The 16,782-nt window shown below is 37.2% G+C and overlaps 1 protein-coding gene across 2 annotated transcripts in view; it reads right to left on the minus strand.

Annotated features, from left to right (window-relative positions):
• Window positions 1-2,475: 2,475 nt before the first annotated feature.
• Window positions 2,476-16,782, minus strand: part of Dph6 (diphthamine biosynthesis 6) — a 120,052-nt gene continuing 105,745 nt past the window's right edge. The window contains exons 7-10 of one of the 2 annotated variants that reach the window (XR_009378854.1): window positions 16,276-16,346; window positions 8,300-8,394; window positions 4,570-4,657; window positions 2,476-2,875 (exon numbers count right to left, since the gene is read on the minus strand). Coding sequence is in view for 1 of the 2 variants with exons in the window: in XM_059261108.1 (XP_059117091.1) it covers window positions 2,822-2,875; window positions 4,570-4,657; window positions 8,300-8,394 (237 nt within the window). In the remaining variant the exon portion in view is untranslated. The remainder of the gene's footprint in view (window positions 2,876-4,569; window positions 4,658-8,299; window positions 8,395-16,275; window positions 16,347-16,782) is intronic. The other variant, XM_059261108.1, reaches the window with a different exon arrangement.

A 16,782-nucleotide genomic window follows, 5' to 3' on the forward strand; every position in this document is an offset into this window, starting at 1 on the left:
AGCAAGGGGCAACTCAAAAGAGGCTGGGGAAGACACAGCTGTAAAAGGGAGATGGACAGGAGTATGGGATGGTGTAAGAGATATACGGAAGTGCAATATAAAGGAGCTCTTTGCTCTTTACTGCGGATGTATGGGACTAGCTGACAGAGTTCCAGATTATATGTCCTGAAATTGTAAGCCAAATAATCCTTCCCCAGTACATTGCTTTTTGTCAGAATATTTACCATGGCAATGGAAATAAACATAGAACATTCACAATCAAGTCATTGTGCTTTTTGATAGTTATATAAACAAACTGAATACTTGCATTTACACAAAACTTGAACATGAATGTTGATAGCAGTTTTATTTATAGTCACCAAAAAGTAGAAACAGCCCCAACAAGACATGTGGGAATCCAAATGCATATTAAATACAAGCGAAGGGTTGCTACCACATGCTATCAGGAAAATGTGAAACTAGAGAGCATAAAGATCAGTAGTTGTCAGGATCTAAATCAGATGAAGGATGAAGAGGTGGAGCATACAGGATTTTTGTTTTGTTTTTCGAGACAGGGTTTCTCTGTGTAGCTTTGCGCCTTTCCTGGAACTCACTTGGTAGCCCAGGCTGGCCTCGAACTCACAGAGATCCGCCTGGCTCTGCCTCCCGAGTACTGGGATTAAAGGTGTGTGCCACCACCGCCCGGTTTGCATACAGGATTTTTATGACAGAAAAACTATTGTGTTATAGGACCATAATTATGGATATACATCATTGGACATTTACTAAATGCCATGGAATATAAAATTGTGAGCCTTTATGTCAACTATGATCTTTTTCTTTGTCTTTGAGACAAGGTAACTCAGGCCTCACACTCACACCATTTCTCCTGCCACAACCTCTCAAGTTCTGGAATTACAGGAGGGAGCCACCTCTCCTAGTTACCTATGGACCTTGGATGATAAGGATCTATCAAAGTAGGTTTATCACCTACAACAAAAATACCTGTCTTGTGTAGGATGTTGATATGAGGCAGGCTGTGTTCCTATGGGACAGAAAATATACATGGGTACTCTGCTTTTCCATTCAGTTTTGCAGTGAATATACAATTATTCTAGAAAAATAGTCCTTTTTTTTAAATGCATAAGGTATACAAAAGTAATATTTAATTTTTTTCAAAAGAATCAATCATAACTTGTTCTGTAGGCTAGGCTAGCTTCAGACTCAGAGATTTGTCAGCCTCTGCCTTCTGAGTACTGGGATTAAAGGTGTGTACCACTACACCGGAATCTAAGCTTTTCTTTTATTCCTTTTCACAAGTTGGAAACTTAACTAGGTGTGATCTTGCCCTGAGGTCTCCACTCCCTTTATCTGTTCATCTCCTTGAACACAGGACTTAGTTGGTGTTCATTTTCTCCCCAAATATTTTCCCTTGCTCTGCTTGCTCCTTTTCATTATATATCTTCATTAGAGTTAACACTAGTAACCACACAGCAGAGTCTATACTAGGCTGTTTTGAGATTTCCTCTGCCAAGGGAATTAATTCAAAACTCTTCACTTTAGCCTTGGGCAAACCTTTTAGACAAGGGCAAAAAGCAGCCACATTCTTCACCAAAATATCACAAGAGTGATTGCTACGCCAAATATTAATATTCTTCTTCTCTGAAACTTCTTGATCCAGGCACCCACAGTTCATCAAATCACTTTCAGCACCACACACAAAAAAATCAATAATAAAATAACCAGCCATTTAGGATATTCTTTCTCATTATCCATTAATGTTCAAAGTTTGAATAATGATTATATTAAAAATTTTAAAAACGTAAATCACGTGGTGACACTTGATTATAGTAAGCTTGACTATTTAGATAGAGTCTTCTTTTCTGATGCCTCTTCTCCATGAGATGGGGTATGAAAGAAAGGGAGGAAACAACTGTGAAAAGATATGTCAGAAAGAGAGAGCTGGGTGATACAGACGGGTAGCAAAGAGGCATGCCACAAAAAGGTCATGAGACTTGTTACCAAAAAAGAAAGCCAAGAAGAGGCAGAAAGAGTGTAAGAGCCAGAGGATCAGGGAGTTTGCTTCTGCCAGAATCTCAGAAGCTGCACCCATGAAGTTTTACTAACATGGCTGCCTAAACATGAGCTCAACAATGAGGACACCAACAGACATGCTGAAGTGGACAAGAGAGCTCACAGGCCTCAACCCTGCACAAAGAACTCCAGGCAACCAAGGAATGTGGAGAGCAGAAGAAACTATCTTCCCCAGGGAAGAGAACACCAATTGGTATCCAATACCAAATGGCCAGTCCTGAAAATATACACACAGTCAACGTTATACAGATTGAGCAGGTTGTATTTATGTACTGAGGAAAGTGTTTGGTGTGTGTGTGTGTGTGTGTGTGTGTAGATGGTGGGAAGGAGGGAGGGAGGGAGAGGGAAGGAGAGGGAGGGAGGGAGGGGGAGAGAGAGAGAGAGAGAGAGAGAGAGAGAGAGAGAGAGAGAGAGAGAGGGGCAGAGACAGAAAGAAACAGAGACACAGAAAGAGTGAGGTATGTAAAAACAGTAATTTAAAAAAAAGGCCATAAATTTCAAAGTGAGAAAGGAGGGATATAGTGTAGGGCTTAGAGGAAGAGGGGGAGATGATGTAATTATATTATAATCTCAAAAAATAAAAGAAATTATTTTTTTAAAAGGAAAGAAAGTTTAGAAAATTGGCAATATTAAGAGAAGAGTTCACTGAAATTCTTTCAGTTAATCAATGGTCCCATTATATTTTTTGAAGAAGTACAAAAACTTAATGACGAAAGTTGGTCATAATTTTTAAAATGCAGCATAAATTTCAAGAATTGTGTATATAATTAATTGTTTCATCATTCCCAGGTACTGCAGACACCTACAAGGAAACAAGAGAAGGAAAATGTGACAAATTCATTAACGTCAGTAATATCACATCTCAAAGAAACCATGGTTGTCTACAGTGTGCTAATAGCCTGTGAAGACAATGAAACACCAAGAGAACCCTAGTGAGCTACAAGGTGAAGCTAAGCTGAGAAGGGAGGAATGCTCATGGAGGAGTTCCATGTTTTAGATTCTTAGCTGTGCTCATGGCAGCACAAGTAGAGAAGGGCTAAAGTACGGGCTCTTTTGTTGAATCTGGAAGGTGTGTGGACGGAAAAATTGAAGGGTTTAAACTTTCCCACTTTTACAAGGGAATTTAGGTTTCCATTCTCTGAGAGGGGCAGAACAGGTTTCTCTGCCAACAAAGGGCCATTAATCAACAACACCCTTACATTCAGGGATGAGGGAGAGAGTGCAAGGCCCGAGTCAGCCCTACAACGTCTCAAGGACAAATCCTGCAAATCCCTACCTCCTTCTGAGTCATTTCTGGACTTGCCCAAATTTGCTCAAGTATGTCCAAAAATGGTAAAACTGAGCCTCAGCCAATTAAAAATATACTATTGTAACTGCTACTTGCTTGATCAATTATGTTTGAGATGACCTGTACGCTCCTCTTAGGGTCATGGCCATTTGTACCAGTGTTCGACCCTGCATGCTGGTAAAAAAAACAAAACAAAACAAAACAAAACAAAAAAAAAAACGCTCTTTTTTTTTTGCATACTATTTGAGTCTGGGGTCTTCCTTCAGCATTTTCTCAGAACCTTACATAATGCCACCCTTTGATGTTACCGATTTTTGATAACAGGTCACCAATGTTTACTTTCAGCCCAGTCCAACGATCCATAGGTATCCAATCTTGTTCGTCATTAATTCTTTTGGGAGACTGACATGCATAATTATTACTTACGTGTGTGTGTGTGTGTGTGTGTGTGTGTGTGTGTGTGTGTGTGTGTGTCTGATAATGAGGCTTTCATGGTAAATCTTTCACTTTCAATTGCTGAGTCATCTTGCTGGCCCTAGTAAGTACTCTTTTCTTACTGACTCATCCTGAGATTTGGGGACCACTGTTTTCATTCTCCTTTTAGAGATGCTGCCTTAATCAGAAAACATCACTATGATTCCCTGTCACACACAGACAGCTATGAGTGTGCCGCAGGAAGTGGGCAAGAAGACAAGACAAAAGACCTTTTCCTATTATTTGTATTTTCTATTCTGACTCTCTTTTTCCTTACATAACTTCACTGAAAACAGAGGGTAACGAACCTCTTTAGGTCTTTCATACAAACACCTAATACAGATCTTCACTTACCCCCAAAGACAGACTGAGCAGGCATCTGCTCCATCCTGATCACCAATGTACTGAAAATAAAACTCTTTGCTTTATTGTACTGCATTTTGTTTAATTTTCCATCTTTTGGTCATTTCTTTCATTTATAGCTTCTGGAAAACTTTTCTTTCCTTTTTACCCACCTTGAAACCCTTGTATATTGTCTTCTTAGTATCTATCATTCTTTTTTCAATTAACCTTCAATCTCTTCAGAATGTAAAGCCTTTTGTGTTACACAACATCCTCAAAACTCTAAGTATTTGTAAAATATTAGTTGTTGACTGAATAAATCTATTTCTCTGCTCCATTGCCTACTGTTAGAGGATCACACAACAGAACTTATACCTCTGACAGTTACTTACCTTTTCTTCCAGGTGCAACTCTGAAAGTCGTAGATAAGCCACAGGTGCAAATGCATCAGCAGAGTGTATGACTACTTCGGAGGAGTCCCTGCAACACAGAGAATTGAGTGTACTTACCAAATCCATACCTTGTGGTTAATTACCCCTGCTGCCGAGAGAAGAGACCTGAAATCCTCCCAAACTAAGAGACACTGACACTTTTCCTATGTAAAGGGACCCACAGTTCACACTCCAAGTTTCTGCAAATCCCTGAATGATTGGAGACCTTGGCTGTTAAACTGCACTTCACAAATGTGCTTGGCATGAGCTAAACATTAAACGCCATTGCTTGGTCTTCAGTGCGCCTTTATTTTTAAGACTCAGTGCTTCCTACACAGTCTAAGTCATCCCTCACAAAAGCAAGCTGCTGTGGTGGGAGGTTCTGGCTGAATTCTTCATACTGTAGGATCACTACTATCAACACTGGTTGTTTGACAGGGTAATCACCAAATGCAGGTAACATGGTATGAACTGCTTGCTGCCACCATATGGGTAACATGTAGATTTACTCAAGTTTTAATAAATATGCCCTATAAAGAACTTATAAATACCCAAGGTTATCTGTGATATATAACTAGTAGTGATTTTTGTTGTTTATTAAGACATCAACAATGCATTGCATTTCAACTAAAAATGTAAAAATAAAATTCCTCCTATCTCTTTTAATTTCTCATGAATTACCTTCATTGGGTATATTAATATTAGTACCAGGCCATTGCAAGATTGGAAAGCTCATCTTTAACTCTTTTTTTTAAAAGATTCATTTATTTTTCTTTTGTGTGTATGAGTGTTTAGTCTGCATATATATACCATGTGCATGCCTGCTACCCATAGAGCCTACAAAAAGGCATTGGATCCCCTATAAATGGACTCAAAGATGGTTCTGAATTACCATGCAGGCTTAGGAAATCAAACCTGGGTCCTCTGATAGAGCAGCAAATGCTCTTAACTGCTGAACCATCTCTCTAGCCCAGTTATTTTGACTCTAAATTGTTTAAAATTCAAATTATCTTTGTGCTTTTACTTGATTTTAAAATTTGTGTAATCTTTTGCATGTGATTGCAATGCCTGTGGAGGTCTGGAGTTACAGGCAGCTGTAAGCTGCCAGATGTTAGTAGTGGGGACTGAACTTGGGTCCTCTGTAAGAGCAGTACATGCTCTTAACAGCTGAACTGAGCCATCTCTCCAGACTCTTCAACTCTTTGCAACTAGCTTAAAACATATTTGAATAAAGTATTTCTAATTAGAAAGTTATGTAGTGTCAATAGAAAGAACCACAAAATACTTGCGTCCACAATACTAAATTTTCACAAAAAAATGTTTGTTTCACTTGCAAAATGTAAAAATATTAAAACTGTATATATGTTTATTAAAAACTCAATATATATTCATGAATCTTTACTATCAAATATGAATCTTGCATATTTGCATAAAATAACATTAAAAAGACAATATTGGAAAACAAGCAACTTATACAAATTGACCCTTTAAAGAATCAGATTTTTGATGAAAAGGCATAACTAGCTTTCATAGATTCTATCAATACAAAGGTGGTTCCAGATAAAATGGGATGGAGAGACAGCAGAGAAGGACAAAGTACACAGGAAGAAGGGTTATTGTGACGTCTCCACACATGCTGTACATGTTTGTCTACCCTCTCTACATCTCTCTGTCTCGCACATATACATATATATACACAGACACACAGAAAGAGAGAGACAGAGAGAGAGAGAGAGAGAGAGACAGGGAGACAGAGAGAGAGAGAGACAGAGAGAGAGACAGAGAGAGAGAGAGAGAGAGAGAGAGAGAGAGAGAGAGAGAGAGATCCTGAGCACAAGTGAGTGGGTGAGAGAGAGTGCACAAGTGAGTGAGAGAGACAGACACACAGAAAGACAGACAGAAATAGACACACAGACACAGACAGACACACAGAGAGACACACACAGACACACAGAGACACACAGAGACACACAGACAGATACACTGAGAAACAGGAGGGAAACTTGTCAGGAAGAAGGGTCCAGTTGAACAGACATTCTCTGATACCTTTCCTCAATGGCAGGACTAAGATCCTTTGTGTCATCATCTGCATCAGGCTTGAGTTTCTAGAGCTACAAAATGAAGCTGTTGAACTGTTTCACTGTTGAAGCACCAGGATGCTGAGATCTTTTCATGACAAACTGAAAAGCAGTACTTCCTACAATGAGGTTTTATGAAGACCTCTGGATGCTCAGAGTCATCCATCTGTCGGATGGGCAGGTAGAGTATCATTACTTTTTATTTTTTGCTTGTTCTTTCCTCTTGTGCTTAATCTTGTGTTAATAAGTAAACATATCCCTAGTTTTTCAATTACACTCTAAGTTTACCCAAATATGTAATTTTTTCTTTAATAGTAAACAGCACTGTTTCATTGAAGTACATTTCCTGTATACAAAATCCTTTTGTGATCAGCATGGCTTAAAAAAAATTTCTCCCATCTACAGACTTCTGGGTAATAATTTTCCTATCTTCTATCATAGTTAATGCACAGATACGCTTTCACTTCAAGCTTATAAAGGTAGAAGTTCCGAGCATTAACAGTAACCAGCAGAATTTAATGGAAAGAACAGGCATTCAATAAATTAGTGACATGTTAATTATTAATGCAAAAGAAGTTAAGAGAATATGAAAGCAAGAGTAACAAATACTGGATTTGGTGATGAAGCAGTTTTGGTTTTAAAGTCCCAGATTATCCCCTTACCCATTATCAATTGTTCAAAGAATTCAAGTCTTTTTTGTTTGTTTGTTTTTCAGAGACAGTGTTTCTCTGTGTAGCTTTGGGTGTCCTGGAACTCACTCTGTAGCCCAGTCTGGCCTCAAACTCATAGAGATTCACCTGCTTCTACCTCCTGTTCTGGGATTAAAGGCGTGTGCTACCACAGCCCAGCTTAATGTTGAAAAGTATAAAAGCTGTTTATTCAATTAAGCATCATTTTGACAATCTTTTTCAAGAAGCATGAGCTTAGGAGAAACAAAACAAAAGAAAACAAAAACAAAAACAAAACAACAGAAGAAATGCTCTTCCTGGAGACAGGAAGTGTGGCATAATGCAGAACACAGCTAATAAAGTGATGAACTAGATGAAGTTCCCATTTTTCCATTACACTAATTTTTACAATTTATGGCAGAGGTACCACACTATTCACTATAAACTGAATCTGCTTCAAAACAAAGTTTATATGTAAAAATACACCTCTGCCCCCAATAACTGAAGAGAAATGTCTAGTCTCATCATTCTAACTTGTTAAAGCCAAGAAAGAGGAAAAAGAGGATAGAGTTAATGGAACCCACAGGCTACTGATGTGGCAGTTTATCAAACGTAGCTATAATGAAAGATAAATAATACAGGCAATTCACACTTCAGGAAAGGATAAAAGTGTCAGTGTGTAGGCACCAGTTTTACTGCAGGCCGTAATCAGCAAGTAAACGAAAGTGCAATGTCTAAAAAGTTTACAGCCTTCTATGAAGGCCTCGTCTTGTCAGGTATTGATTTAAGTATTCACACGACTTCCTTGGGATTAAACAAATTGAGTGTTTGTGAACTTAAGGGACATGTTCTATTTCTTCCAACCAAAGCTGCCTCAAGCTAAATGCTGAGTTGCTTCTATCACTTAAATTTAAGAAAAAGAAAGACACTGAAATGGTATCTTACACAACAATTTTCTTCTTAAATAGAGGGCAATCCAAAGTGAATGTTTCATATTCGCCACCTTCCCCACATACATGGACACCATACTTCTTAGAAAGCTGAGAATCGGGAAAAACCAAAAAAAGAAACATTAAAATGGTACCTTCAAAATACTCACTTAGCAGGCTATCCTCTCCTGAAAACTGATGCAGGATACTGATTCTAAAATATATTATAGGCTACACAAAATTACCTTTGCCTAAGACATGTGTCTAAAGAGGTCATTTGAAAAATGTTTCCATAAAGCACCACAATAATCTCAAACTCTTGTTAAAATGTTACAGGGAATCAGAATTTTTATTTAAAATGAATAAAACTTAAAGACAAGATAAATTTTAGCATTGATGCTTGCTTTAGATTCAAAGGCAGGTAAGTTACTATGAGAACAGACAAGGCTTTAACCATACACCTCCTACCCTTTAACTTGGAAGAGGCAAAAATGTTATTATTAGACAATTTATCAGACAAAGGAACTTAAAGCCTTTTCTTAGGCCTATAAACAAAAAGAAATCACATACATTATGCTAGAGGCTGTTATTTTAAGGAATATTACAGGATACTAAAAACCAGTTAAGTTCCAAAGTTGTAGAAAGTCTTTAAAAGGTTATTAAGTCTTAATAAGGTTCAGTTTACAAAGTTATATAATAAAATCTGAAATTAAAAAAGCAAGCAACTGAAAACAAACAAAACAAAAAACTTCAAAACCATAAACAAAACCCTCTGTATTATTTGTTTTAACTGTAAGCAATTATGTGATGATTTTGATACTGAGAGTCAAAACTGTGGCTGATTACACCACAGGCATCCATGTTGATGTCACTTGCAAAAGCTGTCATTGATACTGATCTTTCAGATTCTCTGTGTAAGTTTTATCATCACAAGTCCATGGCTCCATGATTCAGAATGTCATAGCTTTTCACACTCATAGGTGCCACAAGTCCAAATCTTTTCAGCTCAGAGGAGGGATTCCTTTTTCTTACTGGCAATGATGTGGCTGCTTCCTAAGGCTTCAGCTTTCCTTGGTAGTTACAAGATTATTTGAGAATTTTGTAGTTGTGCTACTATTCTGACTACGTGGCTTCAGTGTGGATCTATGAGCATTCTACTCCTCACACTGAGTGATGTGAATGACACTGTGTGGTTAGTAGTTTGAATATAACTGGCCCCCATAATCTCATAGGGAGTGGCACTATTAGGAGGTGTGGCCTTGTTGGAGGAAATATGTCACTAAGGGGGTGGGCTTTGAGGTTTCCTATGCTCAGGATACTGCCCAGTGTCTCAGTTGACTTCCTGGTTGTGCAAGATGTAGGACTCTCAGCTATTTCTCCAGCACCATGTCTGCCTGTACTCGGCCATGCTCCCTGTCATGATGATAATGGATGGAACCTCTGAAACTGTATCCAACAGTGATCCACCCTGTTGTTGGTTGTTTTTTCTCTTTTGGGGGAACCACCCAGCACCCAAATAAGTCACACACAGAAGTTTATTCTTAATTATGAATGCCAGGCCTTAGCTTGGCTTAGTTTCTTGTCAGCTTTTCTTAACTTATCCCCTCTACCTTTTGCCTCTGGGTTTTTCCCATTCTCTTACTTCTGTAAATCCTACTCTTACTCCATGGCTTGCTGTGTAGCTAGGTGGCTGGCTCCTGGAGTCCTCCTCTTTCTCTGGCTGCTCGCTCCTCCCAGATTTCTTCCTCTATATATTCTGTCTGCCTGCCAGCCCCGCCTATCCTTTCTCCTGCCTTGCTATTGGCTACTTCTTTATTAGACCATCAGGTGTTTTACATAGGCACAGTAACATACCTTCACAGAGTTAAACAAATGCAACATAAACAAAAGTAACACAACTTAAAATATTCTACTACACCACCCAAATAAATGTTTCCTTTGTAAGAGTTGCCATGGTCATGGTGTCTCTTCACAGCAAAAAAAACCCTAAGTAAGACAGACTGTAAAGACAAACAGCAGGAAGAGTGTGGGAAGAAGAACTGGATAGTGTTTTCTATAAGGGCTCCAAGGGGCAAGATAAATAAACTTTTGCCTGGGTTATAAAGCAGAGGCTCTGCAAGGCCAAATTATGAGAGGTGGTCCCTATGTGACCAAATAATAGGACACGACTGCTTTGTCTTACTAAACTAAATTAAATTAATATCTTTTCTACAATAAAAACCACACAGCAATAATAATGAGATATGGATTTCAGGGTATTTATTTGTTCTGCACTTGGAGTTCTACTGACTTTCCAACAACTTCTCACCATGGACCTTCTAATTTCACCTTTATGACTCATGGCCAGTCTCTGTGGAGAGTATATACGATCAATGCTTAGCTTTTCTTTACTGGTAAATGTCTCATTGAAGTGATCTATTGCTTTGTAATACAAAGAATAACTGGAGTGTTAAAGTCTGTGTGGCTGTTACACCCTATAGAAGTGGTTCTGTTAGTTCCCTGTAAAGTAAAATAAGCTGCTATGTTAATTCAACATTTGCTTTTAAGAGGTACACAAGGGCATCTGAGCATGCCCTGCAATAGCCTTCGCTTACACAAAATATTATTAATATTCATTGATCCTATCAATCATCTCTTCAACAAATATTTATTGAGCAGCCTTGAGAGATGAAAAAGATAAAAAACAAGACAATGTCTTCAGTTCTTGAAATTCACCAAATATAATGCATTCACATTGTAGTACCACAAAATAATGATTCAACAGTGATGCTGCATATATTAACCAATATTTAGAACTTCCTTTCCTCCTCTATTATTAATTTACTGGTATGGAAATATAGGTTTCCAGTTAAGAAATTTGGATAAAAGTCCCAATGGTCTCTAAGACTGACAAGTGAATAAGGATTCTTACTGAATCTTGGTATTTCTGTTGTTTCTCTAAGCTCATGCTATAACATAAGTGAGTCACAAACGTCAGCTGCAAGGTTCTTGATAACATGGTAGTATCTTCTTCAGAGGTGAAAGCTAATCATATCTACTTTGTTCAGTGAATTTGCACACTACTAAAACATAAGACGCTTGTAGTATAAAATCAAGAAATATGCACGGTATAGAAAATGTCACTTTCTGTAAGTTTTCATAAGTTTAGGATCCAAAAGTATACATTCTAGAGAAATATTCATGCAGCATACCTTTGAATTTATTTTTCTAAGACCTGTAAATCACGTTCATACTGTTCACAGTAAGCAGCAACAGTCCTCATACATTGCAGTTCTGGGTCTGGCTGTATCTTAAAACTGGGATCATCATATGCTCTACTTAATTATTCCTTAATAAGATTCTGTCAGATTATTGTAAGAAAAACACCAAATGATTTTTTTTTCTTTAGTTTAGCTTCATGCTGAAACTTTGTTATTCTTTCCTGCTGTGGGATGGTCCTTCTGTATGCTGTGAATATGTGTTACTATGGTTGGTTAATAAAGAAGCTGCTCTGGCCTATGATGAGTCAGGTTATAGCCAGGTGGGAAATCCAAGAGAGAGAAAGGAAGAAGAAAGGCAGAAGCAGAGGAGACACCCATCATACATCCAGGGAACAGCATGTAATAGCACACAGGTAAGTAAAGCCATGGAACATGTAGCAACATACAATTAATAGAAATGGGCTGAGTTTAGTTATAAGAGCTAGCTAGCAAGAAGCCATGGCCATACAGTTTGTAATTAATATAAGCCTCTGTGTGATTATTTTATAAGTGGCTGTGCTACCGCAGGTGGGAGATTCATCCGGACTGCAGGGCCAGGCATGAACGGAGAAATTTCTGGCTTCACTTTCCCATCTCTTTTTAAGATTTACTTTTTCCTTTCCTTTACATTCTTTCAAATTCAATATGAATAGAACAATGTTCTTAGCTCCCTGCACCCCAATTCTCTAAATATGACAATGCAAAAGAGGCTTGAAATACTAGTGTAGAGCTTAACTCTGTGCTTTTGTTCTACATGCAGGCTAATTTTCTAAGTTCATTAACTCATTTATGAACAGTTCTTTACTCAGAACTTTGTAGTTGCAGATTCTATTATGTACACTAAAAGTACAGCAGTGAACACAAGGCAGAGAATGCACCACATCTTCCATTTTAAGGCTCTGATGACAACTTTGCACTTCAACTCTCAAAAACTAGCTCCTCTCTTGCTTTCTATATTCACCTTCCCATTTCCCCCACCATGTTATAACCTTACTAACTTTCCTTAATACTTACTATATGTACCGCAATATTCTGCTCAAAATCTTGGGTGGCCAATCATTGCCTACTCAGTAAAACTGAACTATTTAAGTCATAACCAAAGGCTTCCAGCATTCTTCCTGTCCTACACATGAATGTGTAGGCATTAGAGCGATTAGCAGATTTGGAAAGACTGTGGTTGACTTGAGAAAATTAAAAGGGTAATTTTATAAAGTAAAATTTGAAGTGATGAACATAAGCCCCAATGAGTTTCCTTCTCCTCAACATTGACAATCAGTCTTAATAGGCCGTGGTACCTCATTCTGCTTTGAGACTTATTTCTGTATTTCAATACTATGTTACCTCTGGAATGTAGAAGTTTTTCACGCATGGCTTTTTATGCCACCAGACTCTATGTTTTTATATTTTCTTGACACTTGCACATGCCCTCTGAGCATTATCTCACACATAGTATTCAACAATCAACTGCCCTCCTGCTATGGTTCAGATGTGAGCATGCCCCATAAGAAAAGCCTGACTGGCATGCGCTGACAAGTTCAATCTGAACCAGAAACAAATAGCCCCTGTCTATCAAGGCTAAGAAGAAGTCACTGATGTCTTTCATTCTAACCTTGGGTACAGGATACAAATTTTCCAGTTTTGGAGATCTAATACAGAGAACAATCGATGTTTTCCTCACTAGCCACGGAATAGGTGATGCCACTCTTTTCCTTCTCCCTCACATTTAATCATTTGGGGAAATAAGTTTAACACACAAAATTATGGAGATCAGATGGCCAGTGGGTAAGATGACTTGCTATTTGTCTGTATTTTACTTAGTGAAGAAATAAGTTACTATTTTTCTAAACAGACTGCATTTGATAAGGCAAGAAGATAACTTTTGCATATGTACTAATATAATTTTCATTGCATAAAAGCATGTTTAATTCTTCATAGGTATCTAAATCATATTCTCTTTTAGATAAGATTTTTTGGAGGAGAATATTGGTTTGCCATCTAATTATTATTAGATTAAGTTTTTTAAAAAACTGAGATGTGGCTGACTTGGGCCATTTCATGGTTTCTAGAAAAACTCTTGAAGCTCAGCATTTTAAAACTGAATTCCCAGCATATGAAAAGGAAATGACTTATATGAATTTTCTTTGGGGGCATGTCTGCTTACATATGCACATTTACAATAATGTTATTTGTAGATGAGTAATTACAGAACTAATGTTAAGGGGTTTATAATCTCCAGGTTTAAATGTTTATCCCCTTAACAGCTAGTATTAACTGTAAAACTTTCTTATTAAATCATGATTGTTTGTTTTTAAATAAATATAATTTATCTGTTATTCATTTTAAAACCAAAGACGGGGGGAGCCAAATCAAATGGACTTCTTCTCATACCCTCTCACCTAGAGAAGACCACAGGGTTTATACAAAGCACCACAATTTCATTTTATAAGTGATGCTTTGAACATATCATTTCATGCTGCATAAACAGATTCAGAGGATTTACTTATTTATTGGGTATCTACCACCACTGGTTTAGTTGTAGAGGTGTGCAGTGTGAGCAGACAGACAGATCCTACAAAACAGCATTCTGACTGTCTATTCAGGTTTTCTTCTGTGCTTCTATGTGATGTTCTCTTCCTCCAGATAGAGAGATGGCACATCTGCAATGAAAGTCTCAGGCTTACTTTAGAGGAAGGTCAAAGCATTCCTTAATTGCCTGCTCTAGGGACAATGGTGAAGAAGGTCAGAGTGACCTTCCTTTGGCGCTGCTCAAATGTCAAGGTGCCTTGTTTTGAAACATCAATTTTGAATGCCATCAGCATGAATGATTAATGGCATGTATTACTGGGTAAGGAAAATTTCCACCTTTCTACATTAGGAAACTCAGTGGATAGTAGTCTACTTACTGCTAGCAATTTGTTGCCAGAACCCAATTACTCTATTGTTTTCCAGTTTATGAGCCTGTAACATTATTCACCCCTCATGTCTTTCCAATAGCCTTCCATGGGCTTCTGTATTATTTTATTTTTGAAGATACTCCTTTCTCATTCTTTTTCCTACTGCTGTTCCTAAGTTACACACACCCTTTGATGGATCTATTTGGAGTGTGTTCTTTTGTCAGTTATTTCCTCTTACATGAATGAATCTCATAGCTTCTGCCATGGCTGATGCCATTCTCCTGTTGCTAATATTACTGTTCATATTACTTGTTCTATAGCTAAGGCAAGGCTATTCTTATTTTAGTTATACCTCAAAATAACTTAGGAGTAGAGTACAGTTCATGCTCTGAAATCAGCTATACTTAGACATTAAATTTTATTTTTGATATTCCCTAGTTATGTGAGTTTGGAAAAGTCCTCCTCAGAAATGATGCTTCAACTGAAAATGCTACACTAATACTAGCATCCTCATAAGTTTGTTAGATAATTAATTAGTCATGCATGAAGACCACTTGGCACATGGTATCCCAAGTGTCCTGTCCTATAGCTATAGCTCAGTTCCTTGTGTCTCTGGGTGTTGTCAGGGAGAGCACTATGGCATGAGCTGCAACTCTCCACAATAACTTATGGGTTTATGGGTTTCATACAGTCCTTTGGTATATGTGTATATATATATATATATATATATATATATATATGTATATATATGTATATATGTCTAAAAGTCCCTAATATTAATTCCTTCTTTGATTAAACAAAACTAAACATTTGTTATGTGACAAACACATAGTAAAGATTAAAAGAAAAGTGGAACGAGTATACACATATAAAATATTATGTTTGGTATCTAGAGAAATTGGTGTCATTTGAGTTTTTATTTGGTTGCTTTCTGTGTTCACATAAGCGTCTTGCAACCATTTGTTTTATGGCCACGGTTCTGTTTGTAGTCATATCTACTCACTGCTCCAGATTGAAATTATCTCTCTCCCAAAGCAATATTGATATATAATGAAGTCAAGTTTTAGAAAGTAAAAGAAAGGAAGTGAGAGACTGTGGCTTTGACAAAAGAATTTTTTTTACAAGCCCTCTCTAGATTTTGACATTATGAGTTGAAGGACTCTGTAGAAAAACCAGTAAAGTAGGGTGGCTATAGATACTAGTAATGCACCGTGTATTTCATAAACCTGGAAGGAAGGAATTTGAATGCTTTACATAAAAATATAACTAACTGAGAAGATAGATATGTTTATACTAATTAAAATATTACATGATATATACATATTTTGAAGTATTACATGACACCCCATTAGTATGTCCAATTGCATGCTTCTGTTTAAAAGGTATTTTAATTCTGTAAGAAAAATAAAATGCACATAACATTTTAGGAAGTGTCAAGATATTGGTTATGGGTAAATCTGAGTATTGCCATATAATATTCAAACACAAAAATGTATTTATGATACACATATGTATATGAAACTAAATTTTATGTTTAATCTTAGGGCTTAAACCAGAATATTTCATTATGTATATACAAAGATTGCAAAAACTGAAAATAAAATCTGAAAATTGAAACACTTATGGTCCCCAGAATTTTAGATATCCCAAAACATAAGGCAGAAGATATAGGTTTTCAGCCATTAGTCTCCTTTCTTTGGAGTATATCTTAACCAAAGCGTTTCTGGGAAATTAAAACCACATATTGAAATGTTCAGAATACTGAAGTAAGTGGGGATTAGTTATCTAAACATTGAGGAGTAAATGGAGACTTTCGAGGAAGGGGGAACAATTATCATAAGTAGTTTGACCAGTGATACCTGTTTGTTGAGTAAATGAAGACTTCTGAGGAAGGGAGAACAATTGTTATAGGTAGTTTGACCAGCAGTACCTGGTTGTTGTATTTAAAGAGAAGCATAAAAGTCCTGTTAGTTCCCAGCTGTCCCAATTTGTGGCCCTCACATTTTTCTGAATATATATTGTAAATGAGCTCTTGGTCTCTATTGTCATGTTATAGTTGTAGAACTGAATAGAGTATTTTCAGAATCAACCCATGTTACCAGTTCTGTGCAAACTACTGAAATGGGAAGAAACAAATTGGAACACTTTGTGTTTTTCATGGAATGTGTACTGTAAGGGAAGAAAAACCCTAATAACCTGCATCAGATAAAAGCAACCTGGTTCTTAATGTAAGTACAGGCAGGAGCTGCTATATAGAATAGGGCCACAGGTCTTGGTGTAGCTGATAAAAGATCTTAAACAGATTTGAATGATGGGTGAAATTTACCTGGGCAGTGGCCACAAAGTAAATCGATATGAATGAAGAC

The sequence above is a fragment of the Peromyscus eremicus genome, chromosome 4 (assembly GCF_949786415.1).
Source record: "Peromyscus eremicus chromosome 4, PerEre_H2_v1, whole genome shotgun sequence".
Lineage (NCBI taxonomy): Eukaryota > Metazoa > Chordata > Mammalia > Rodentia > Cricetidae > Peromyscus > Peromyscus eremicus.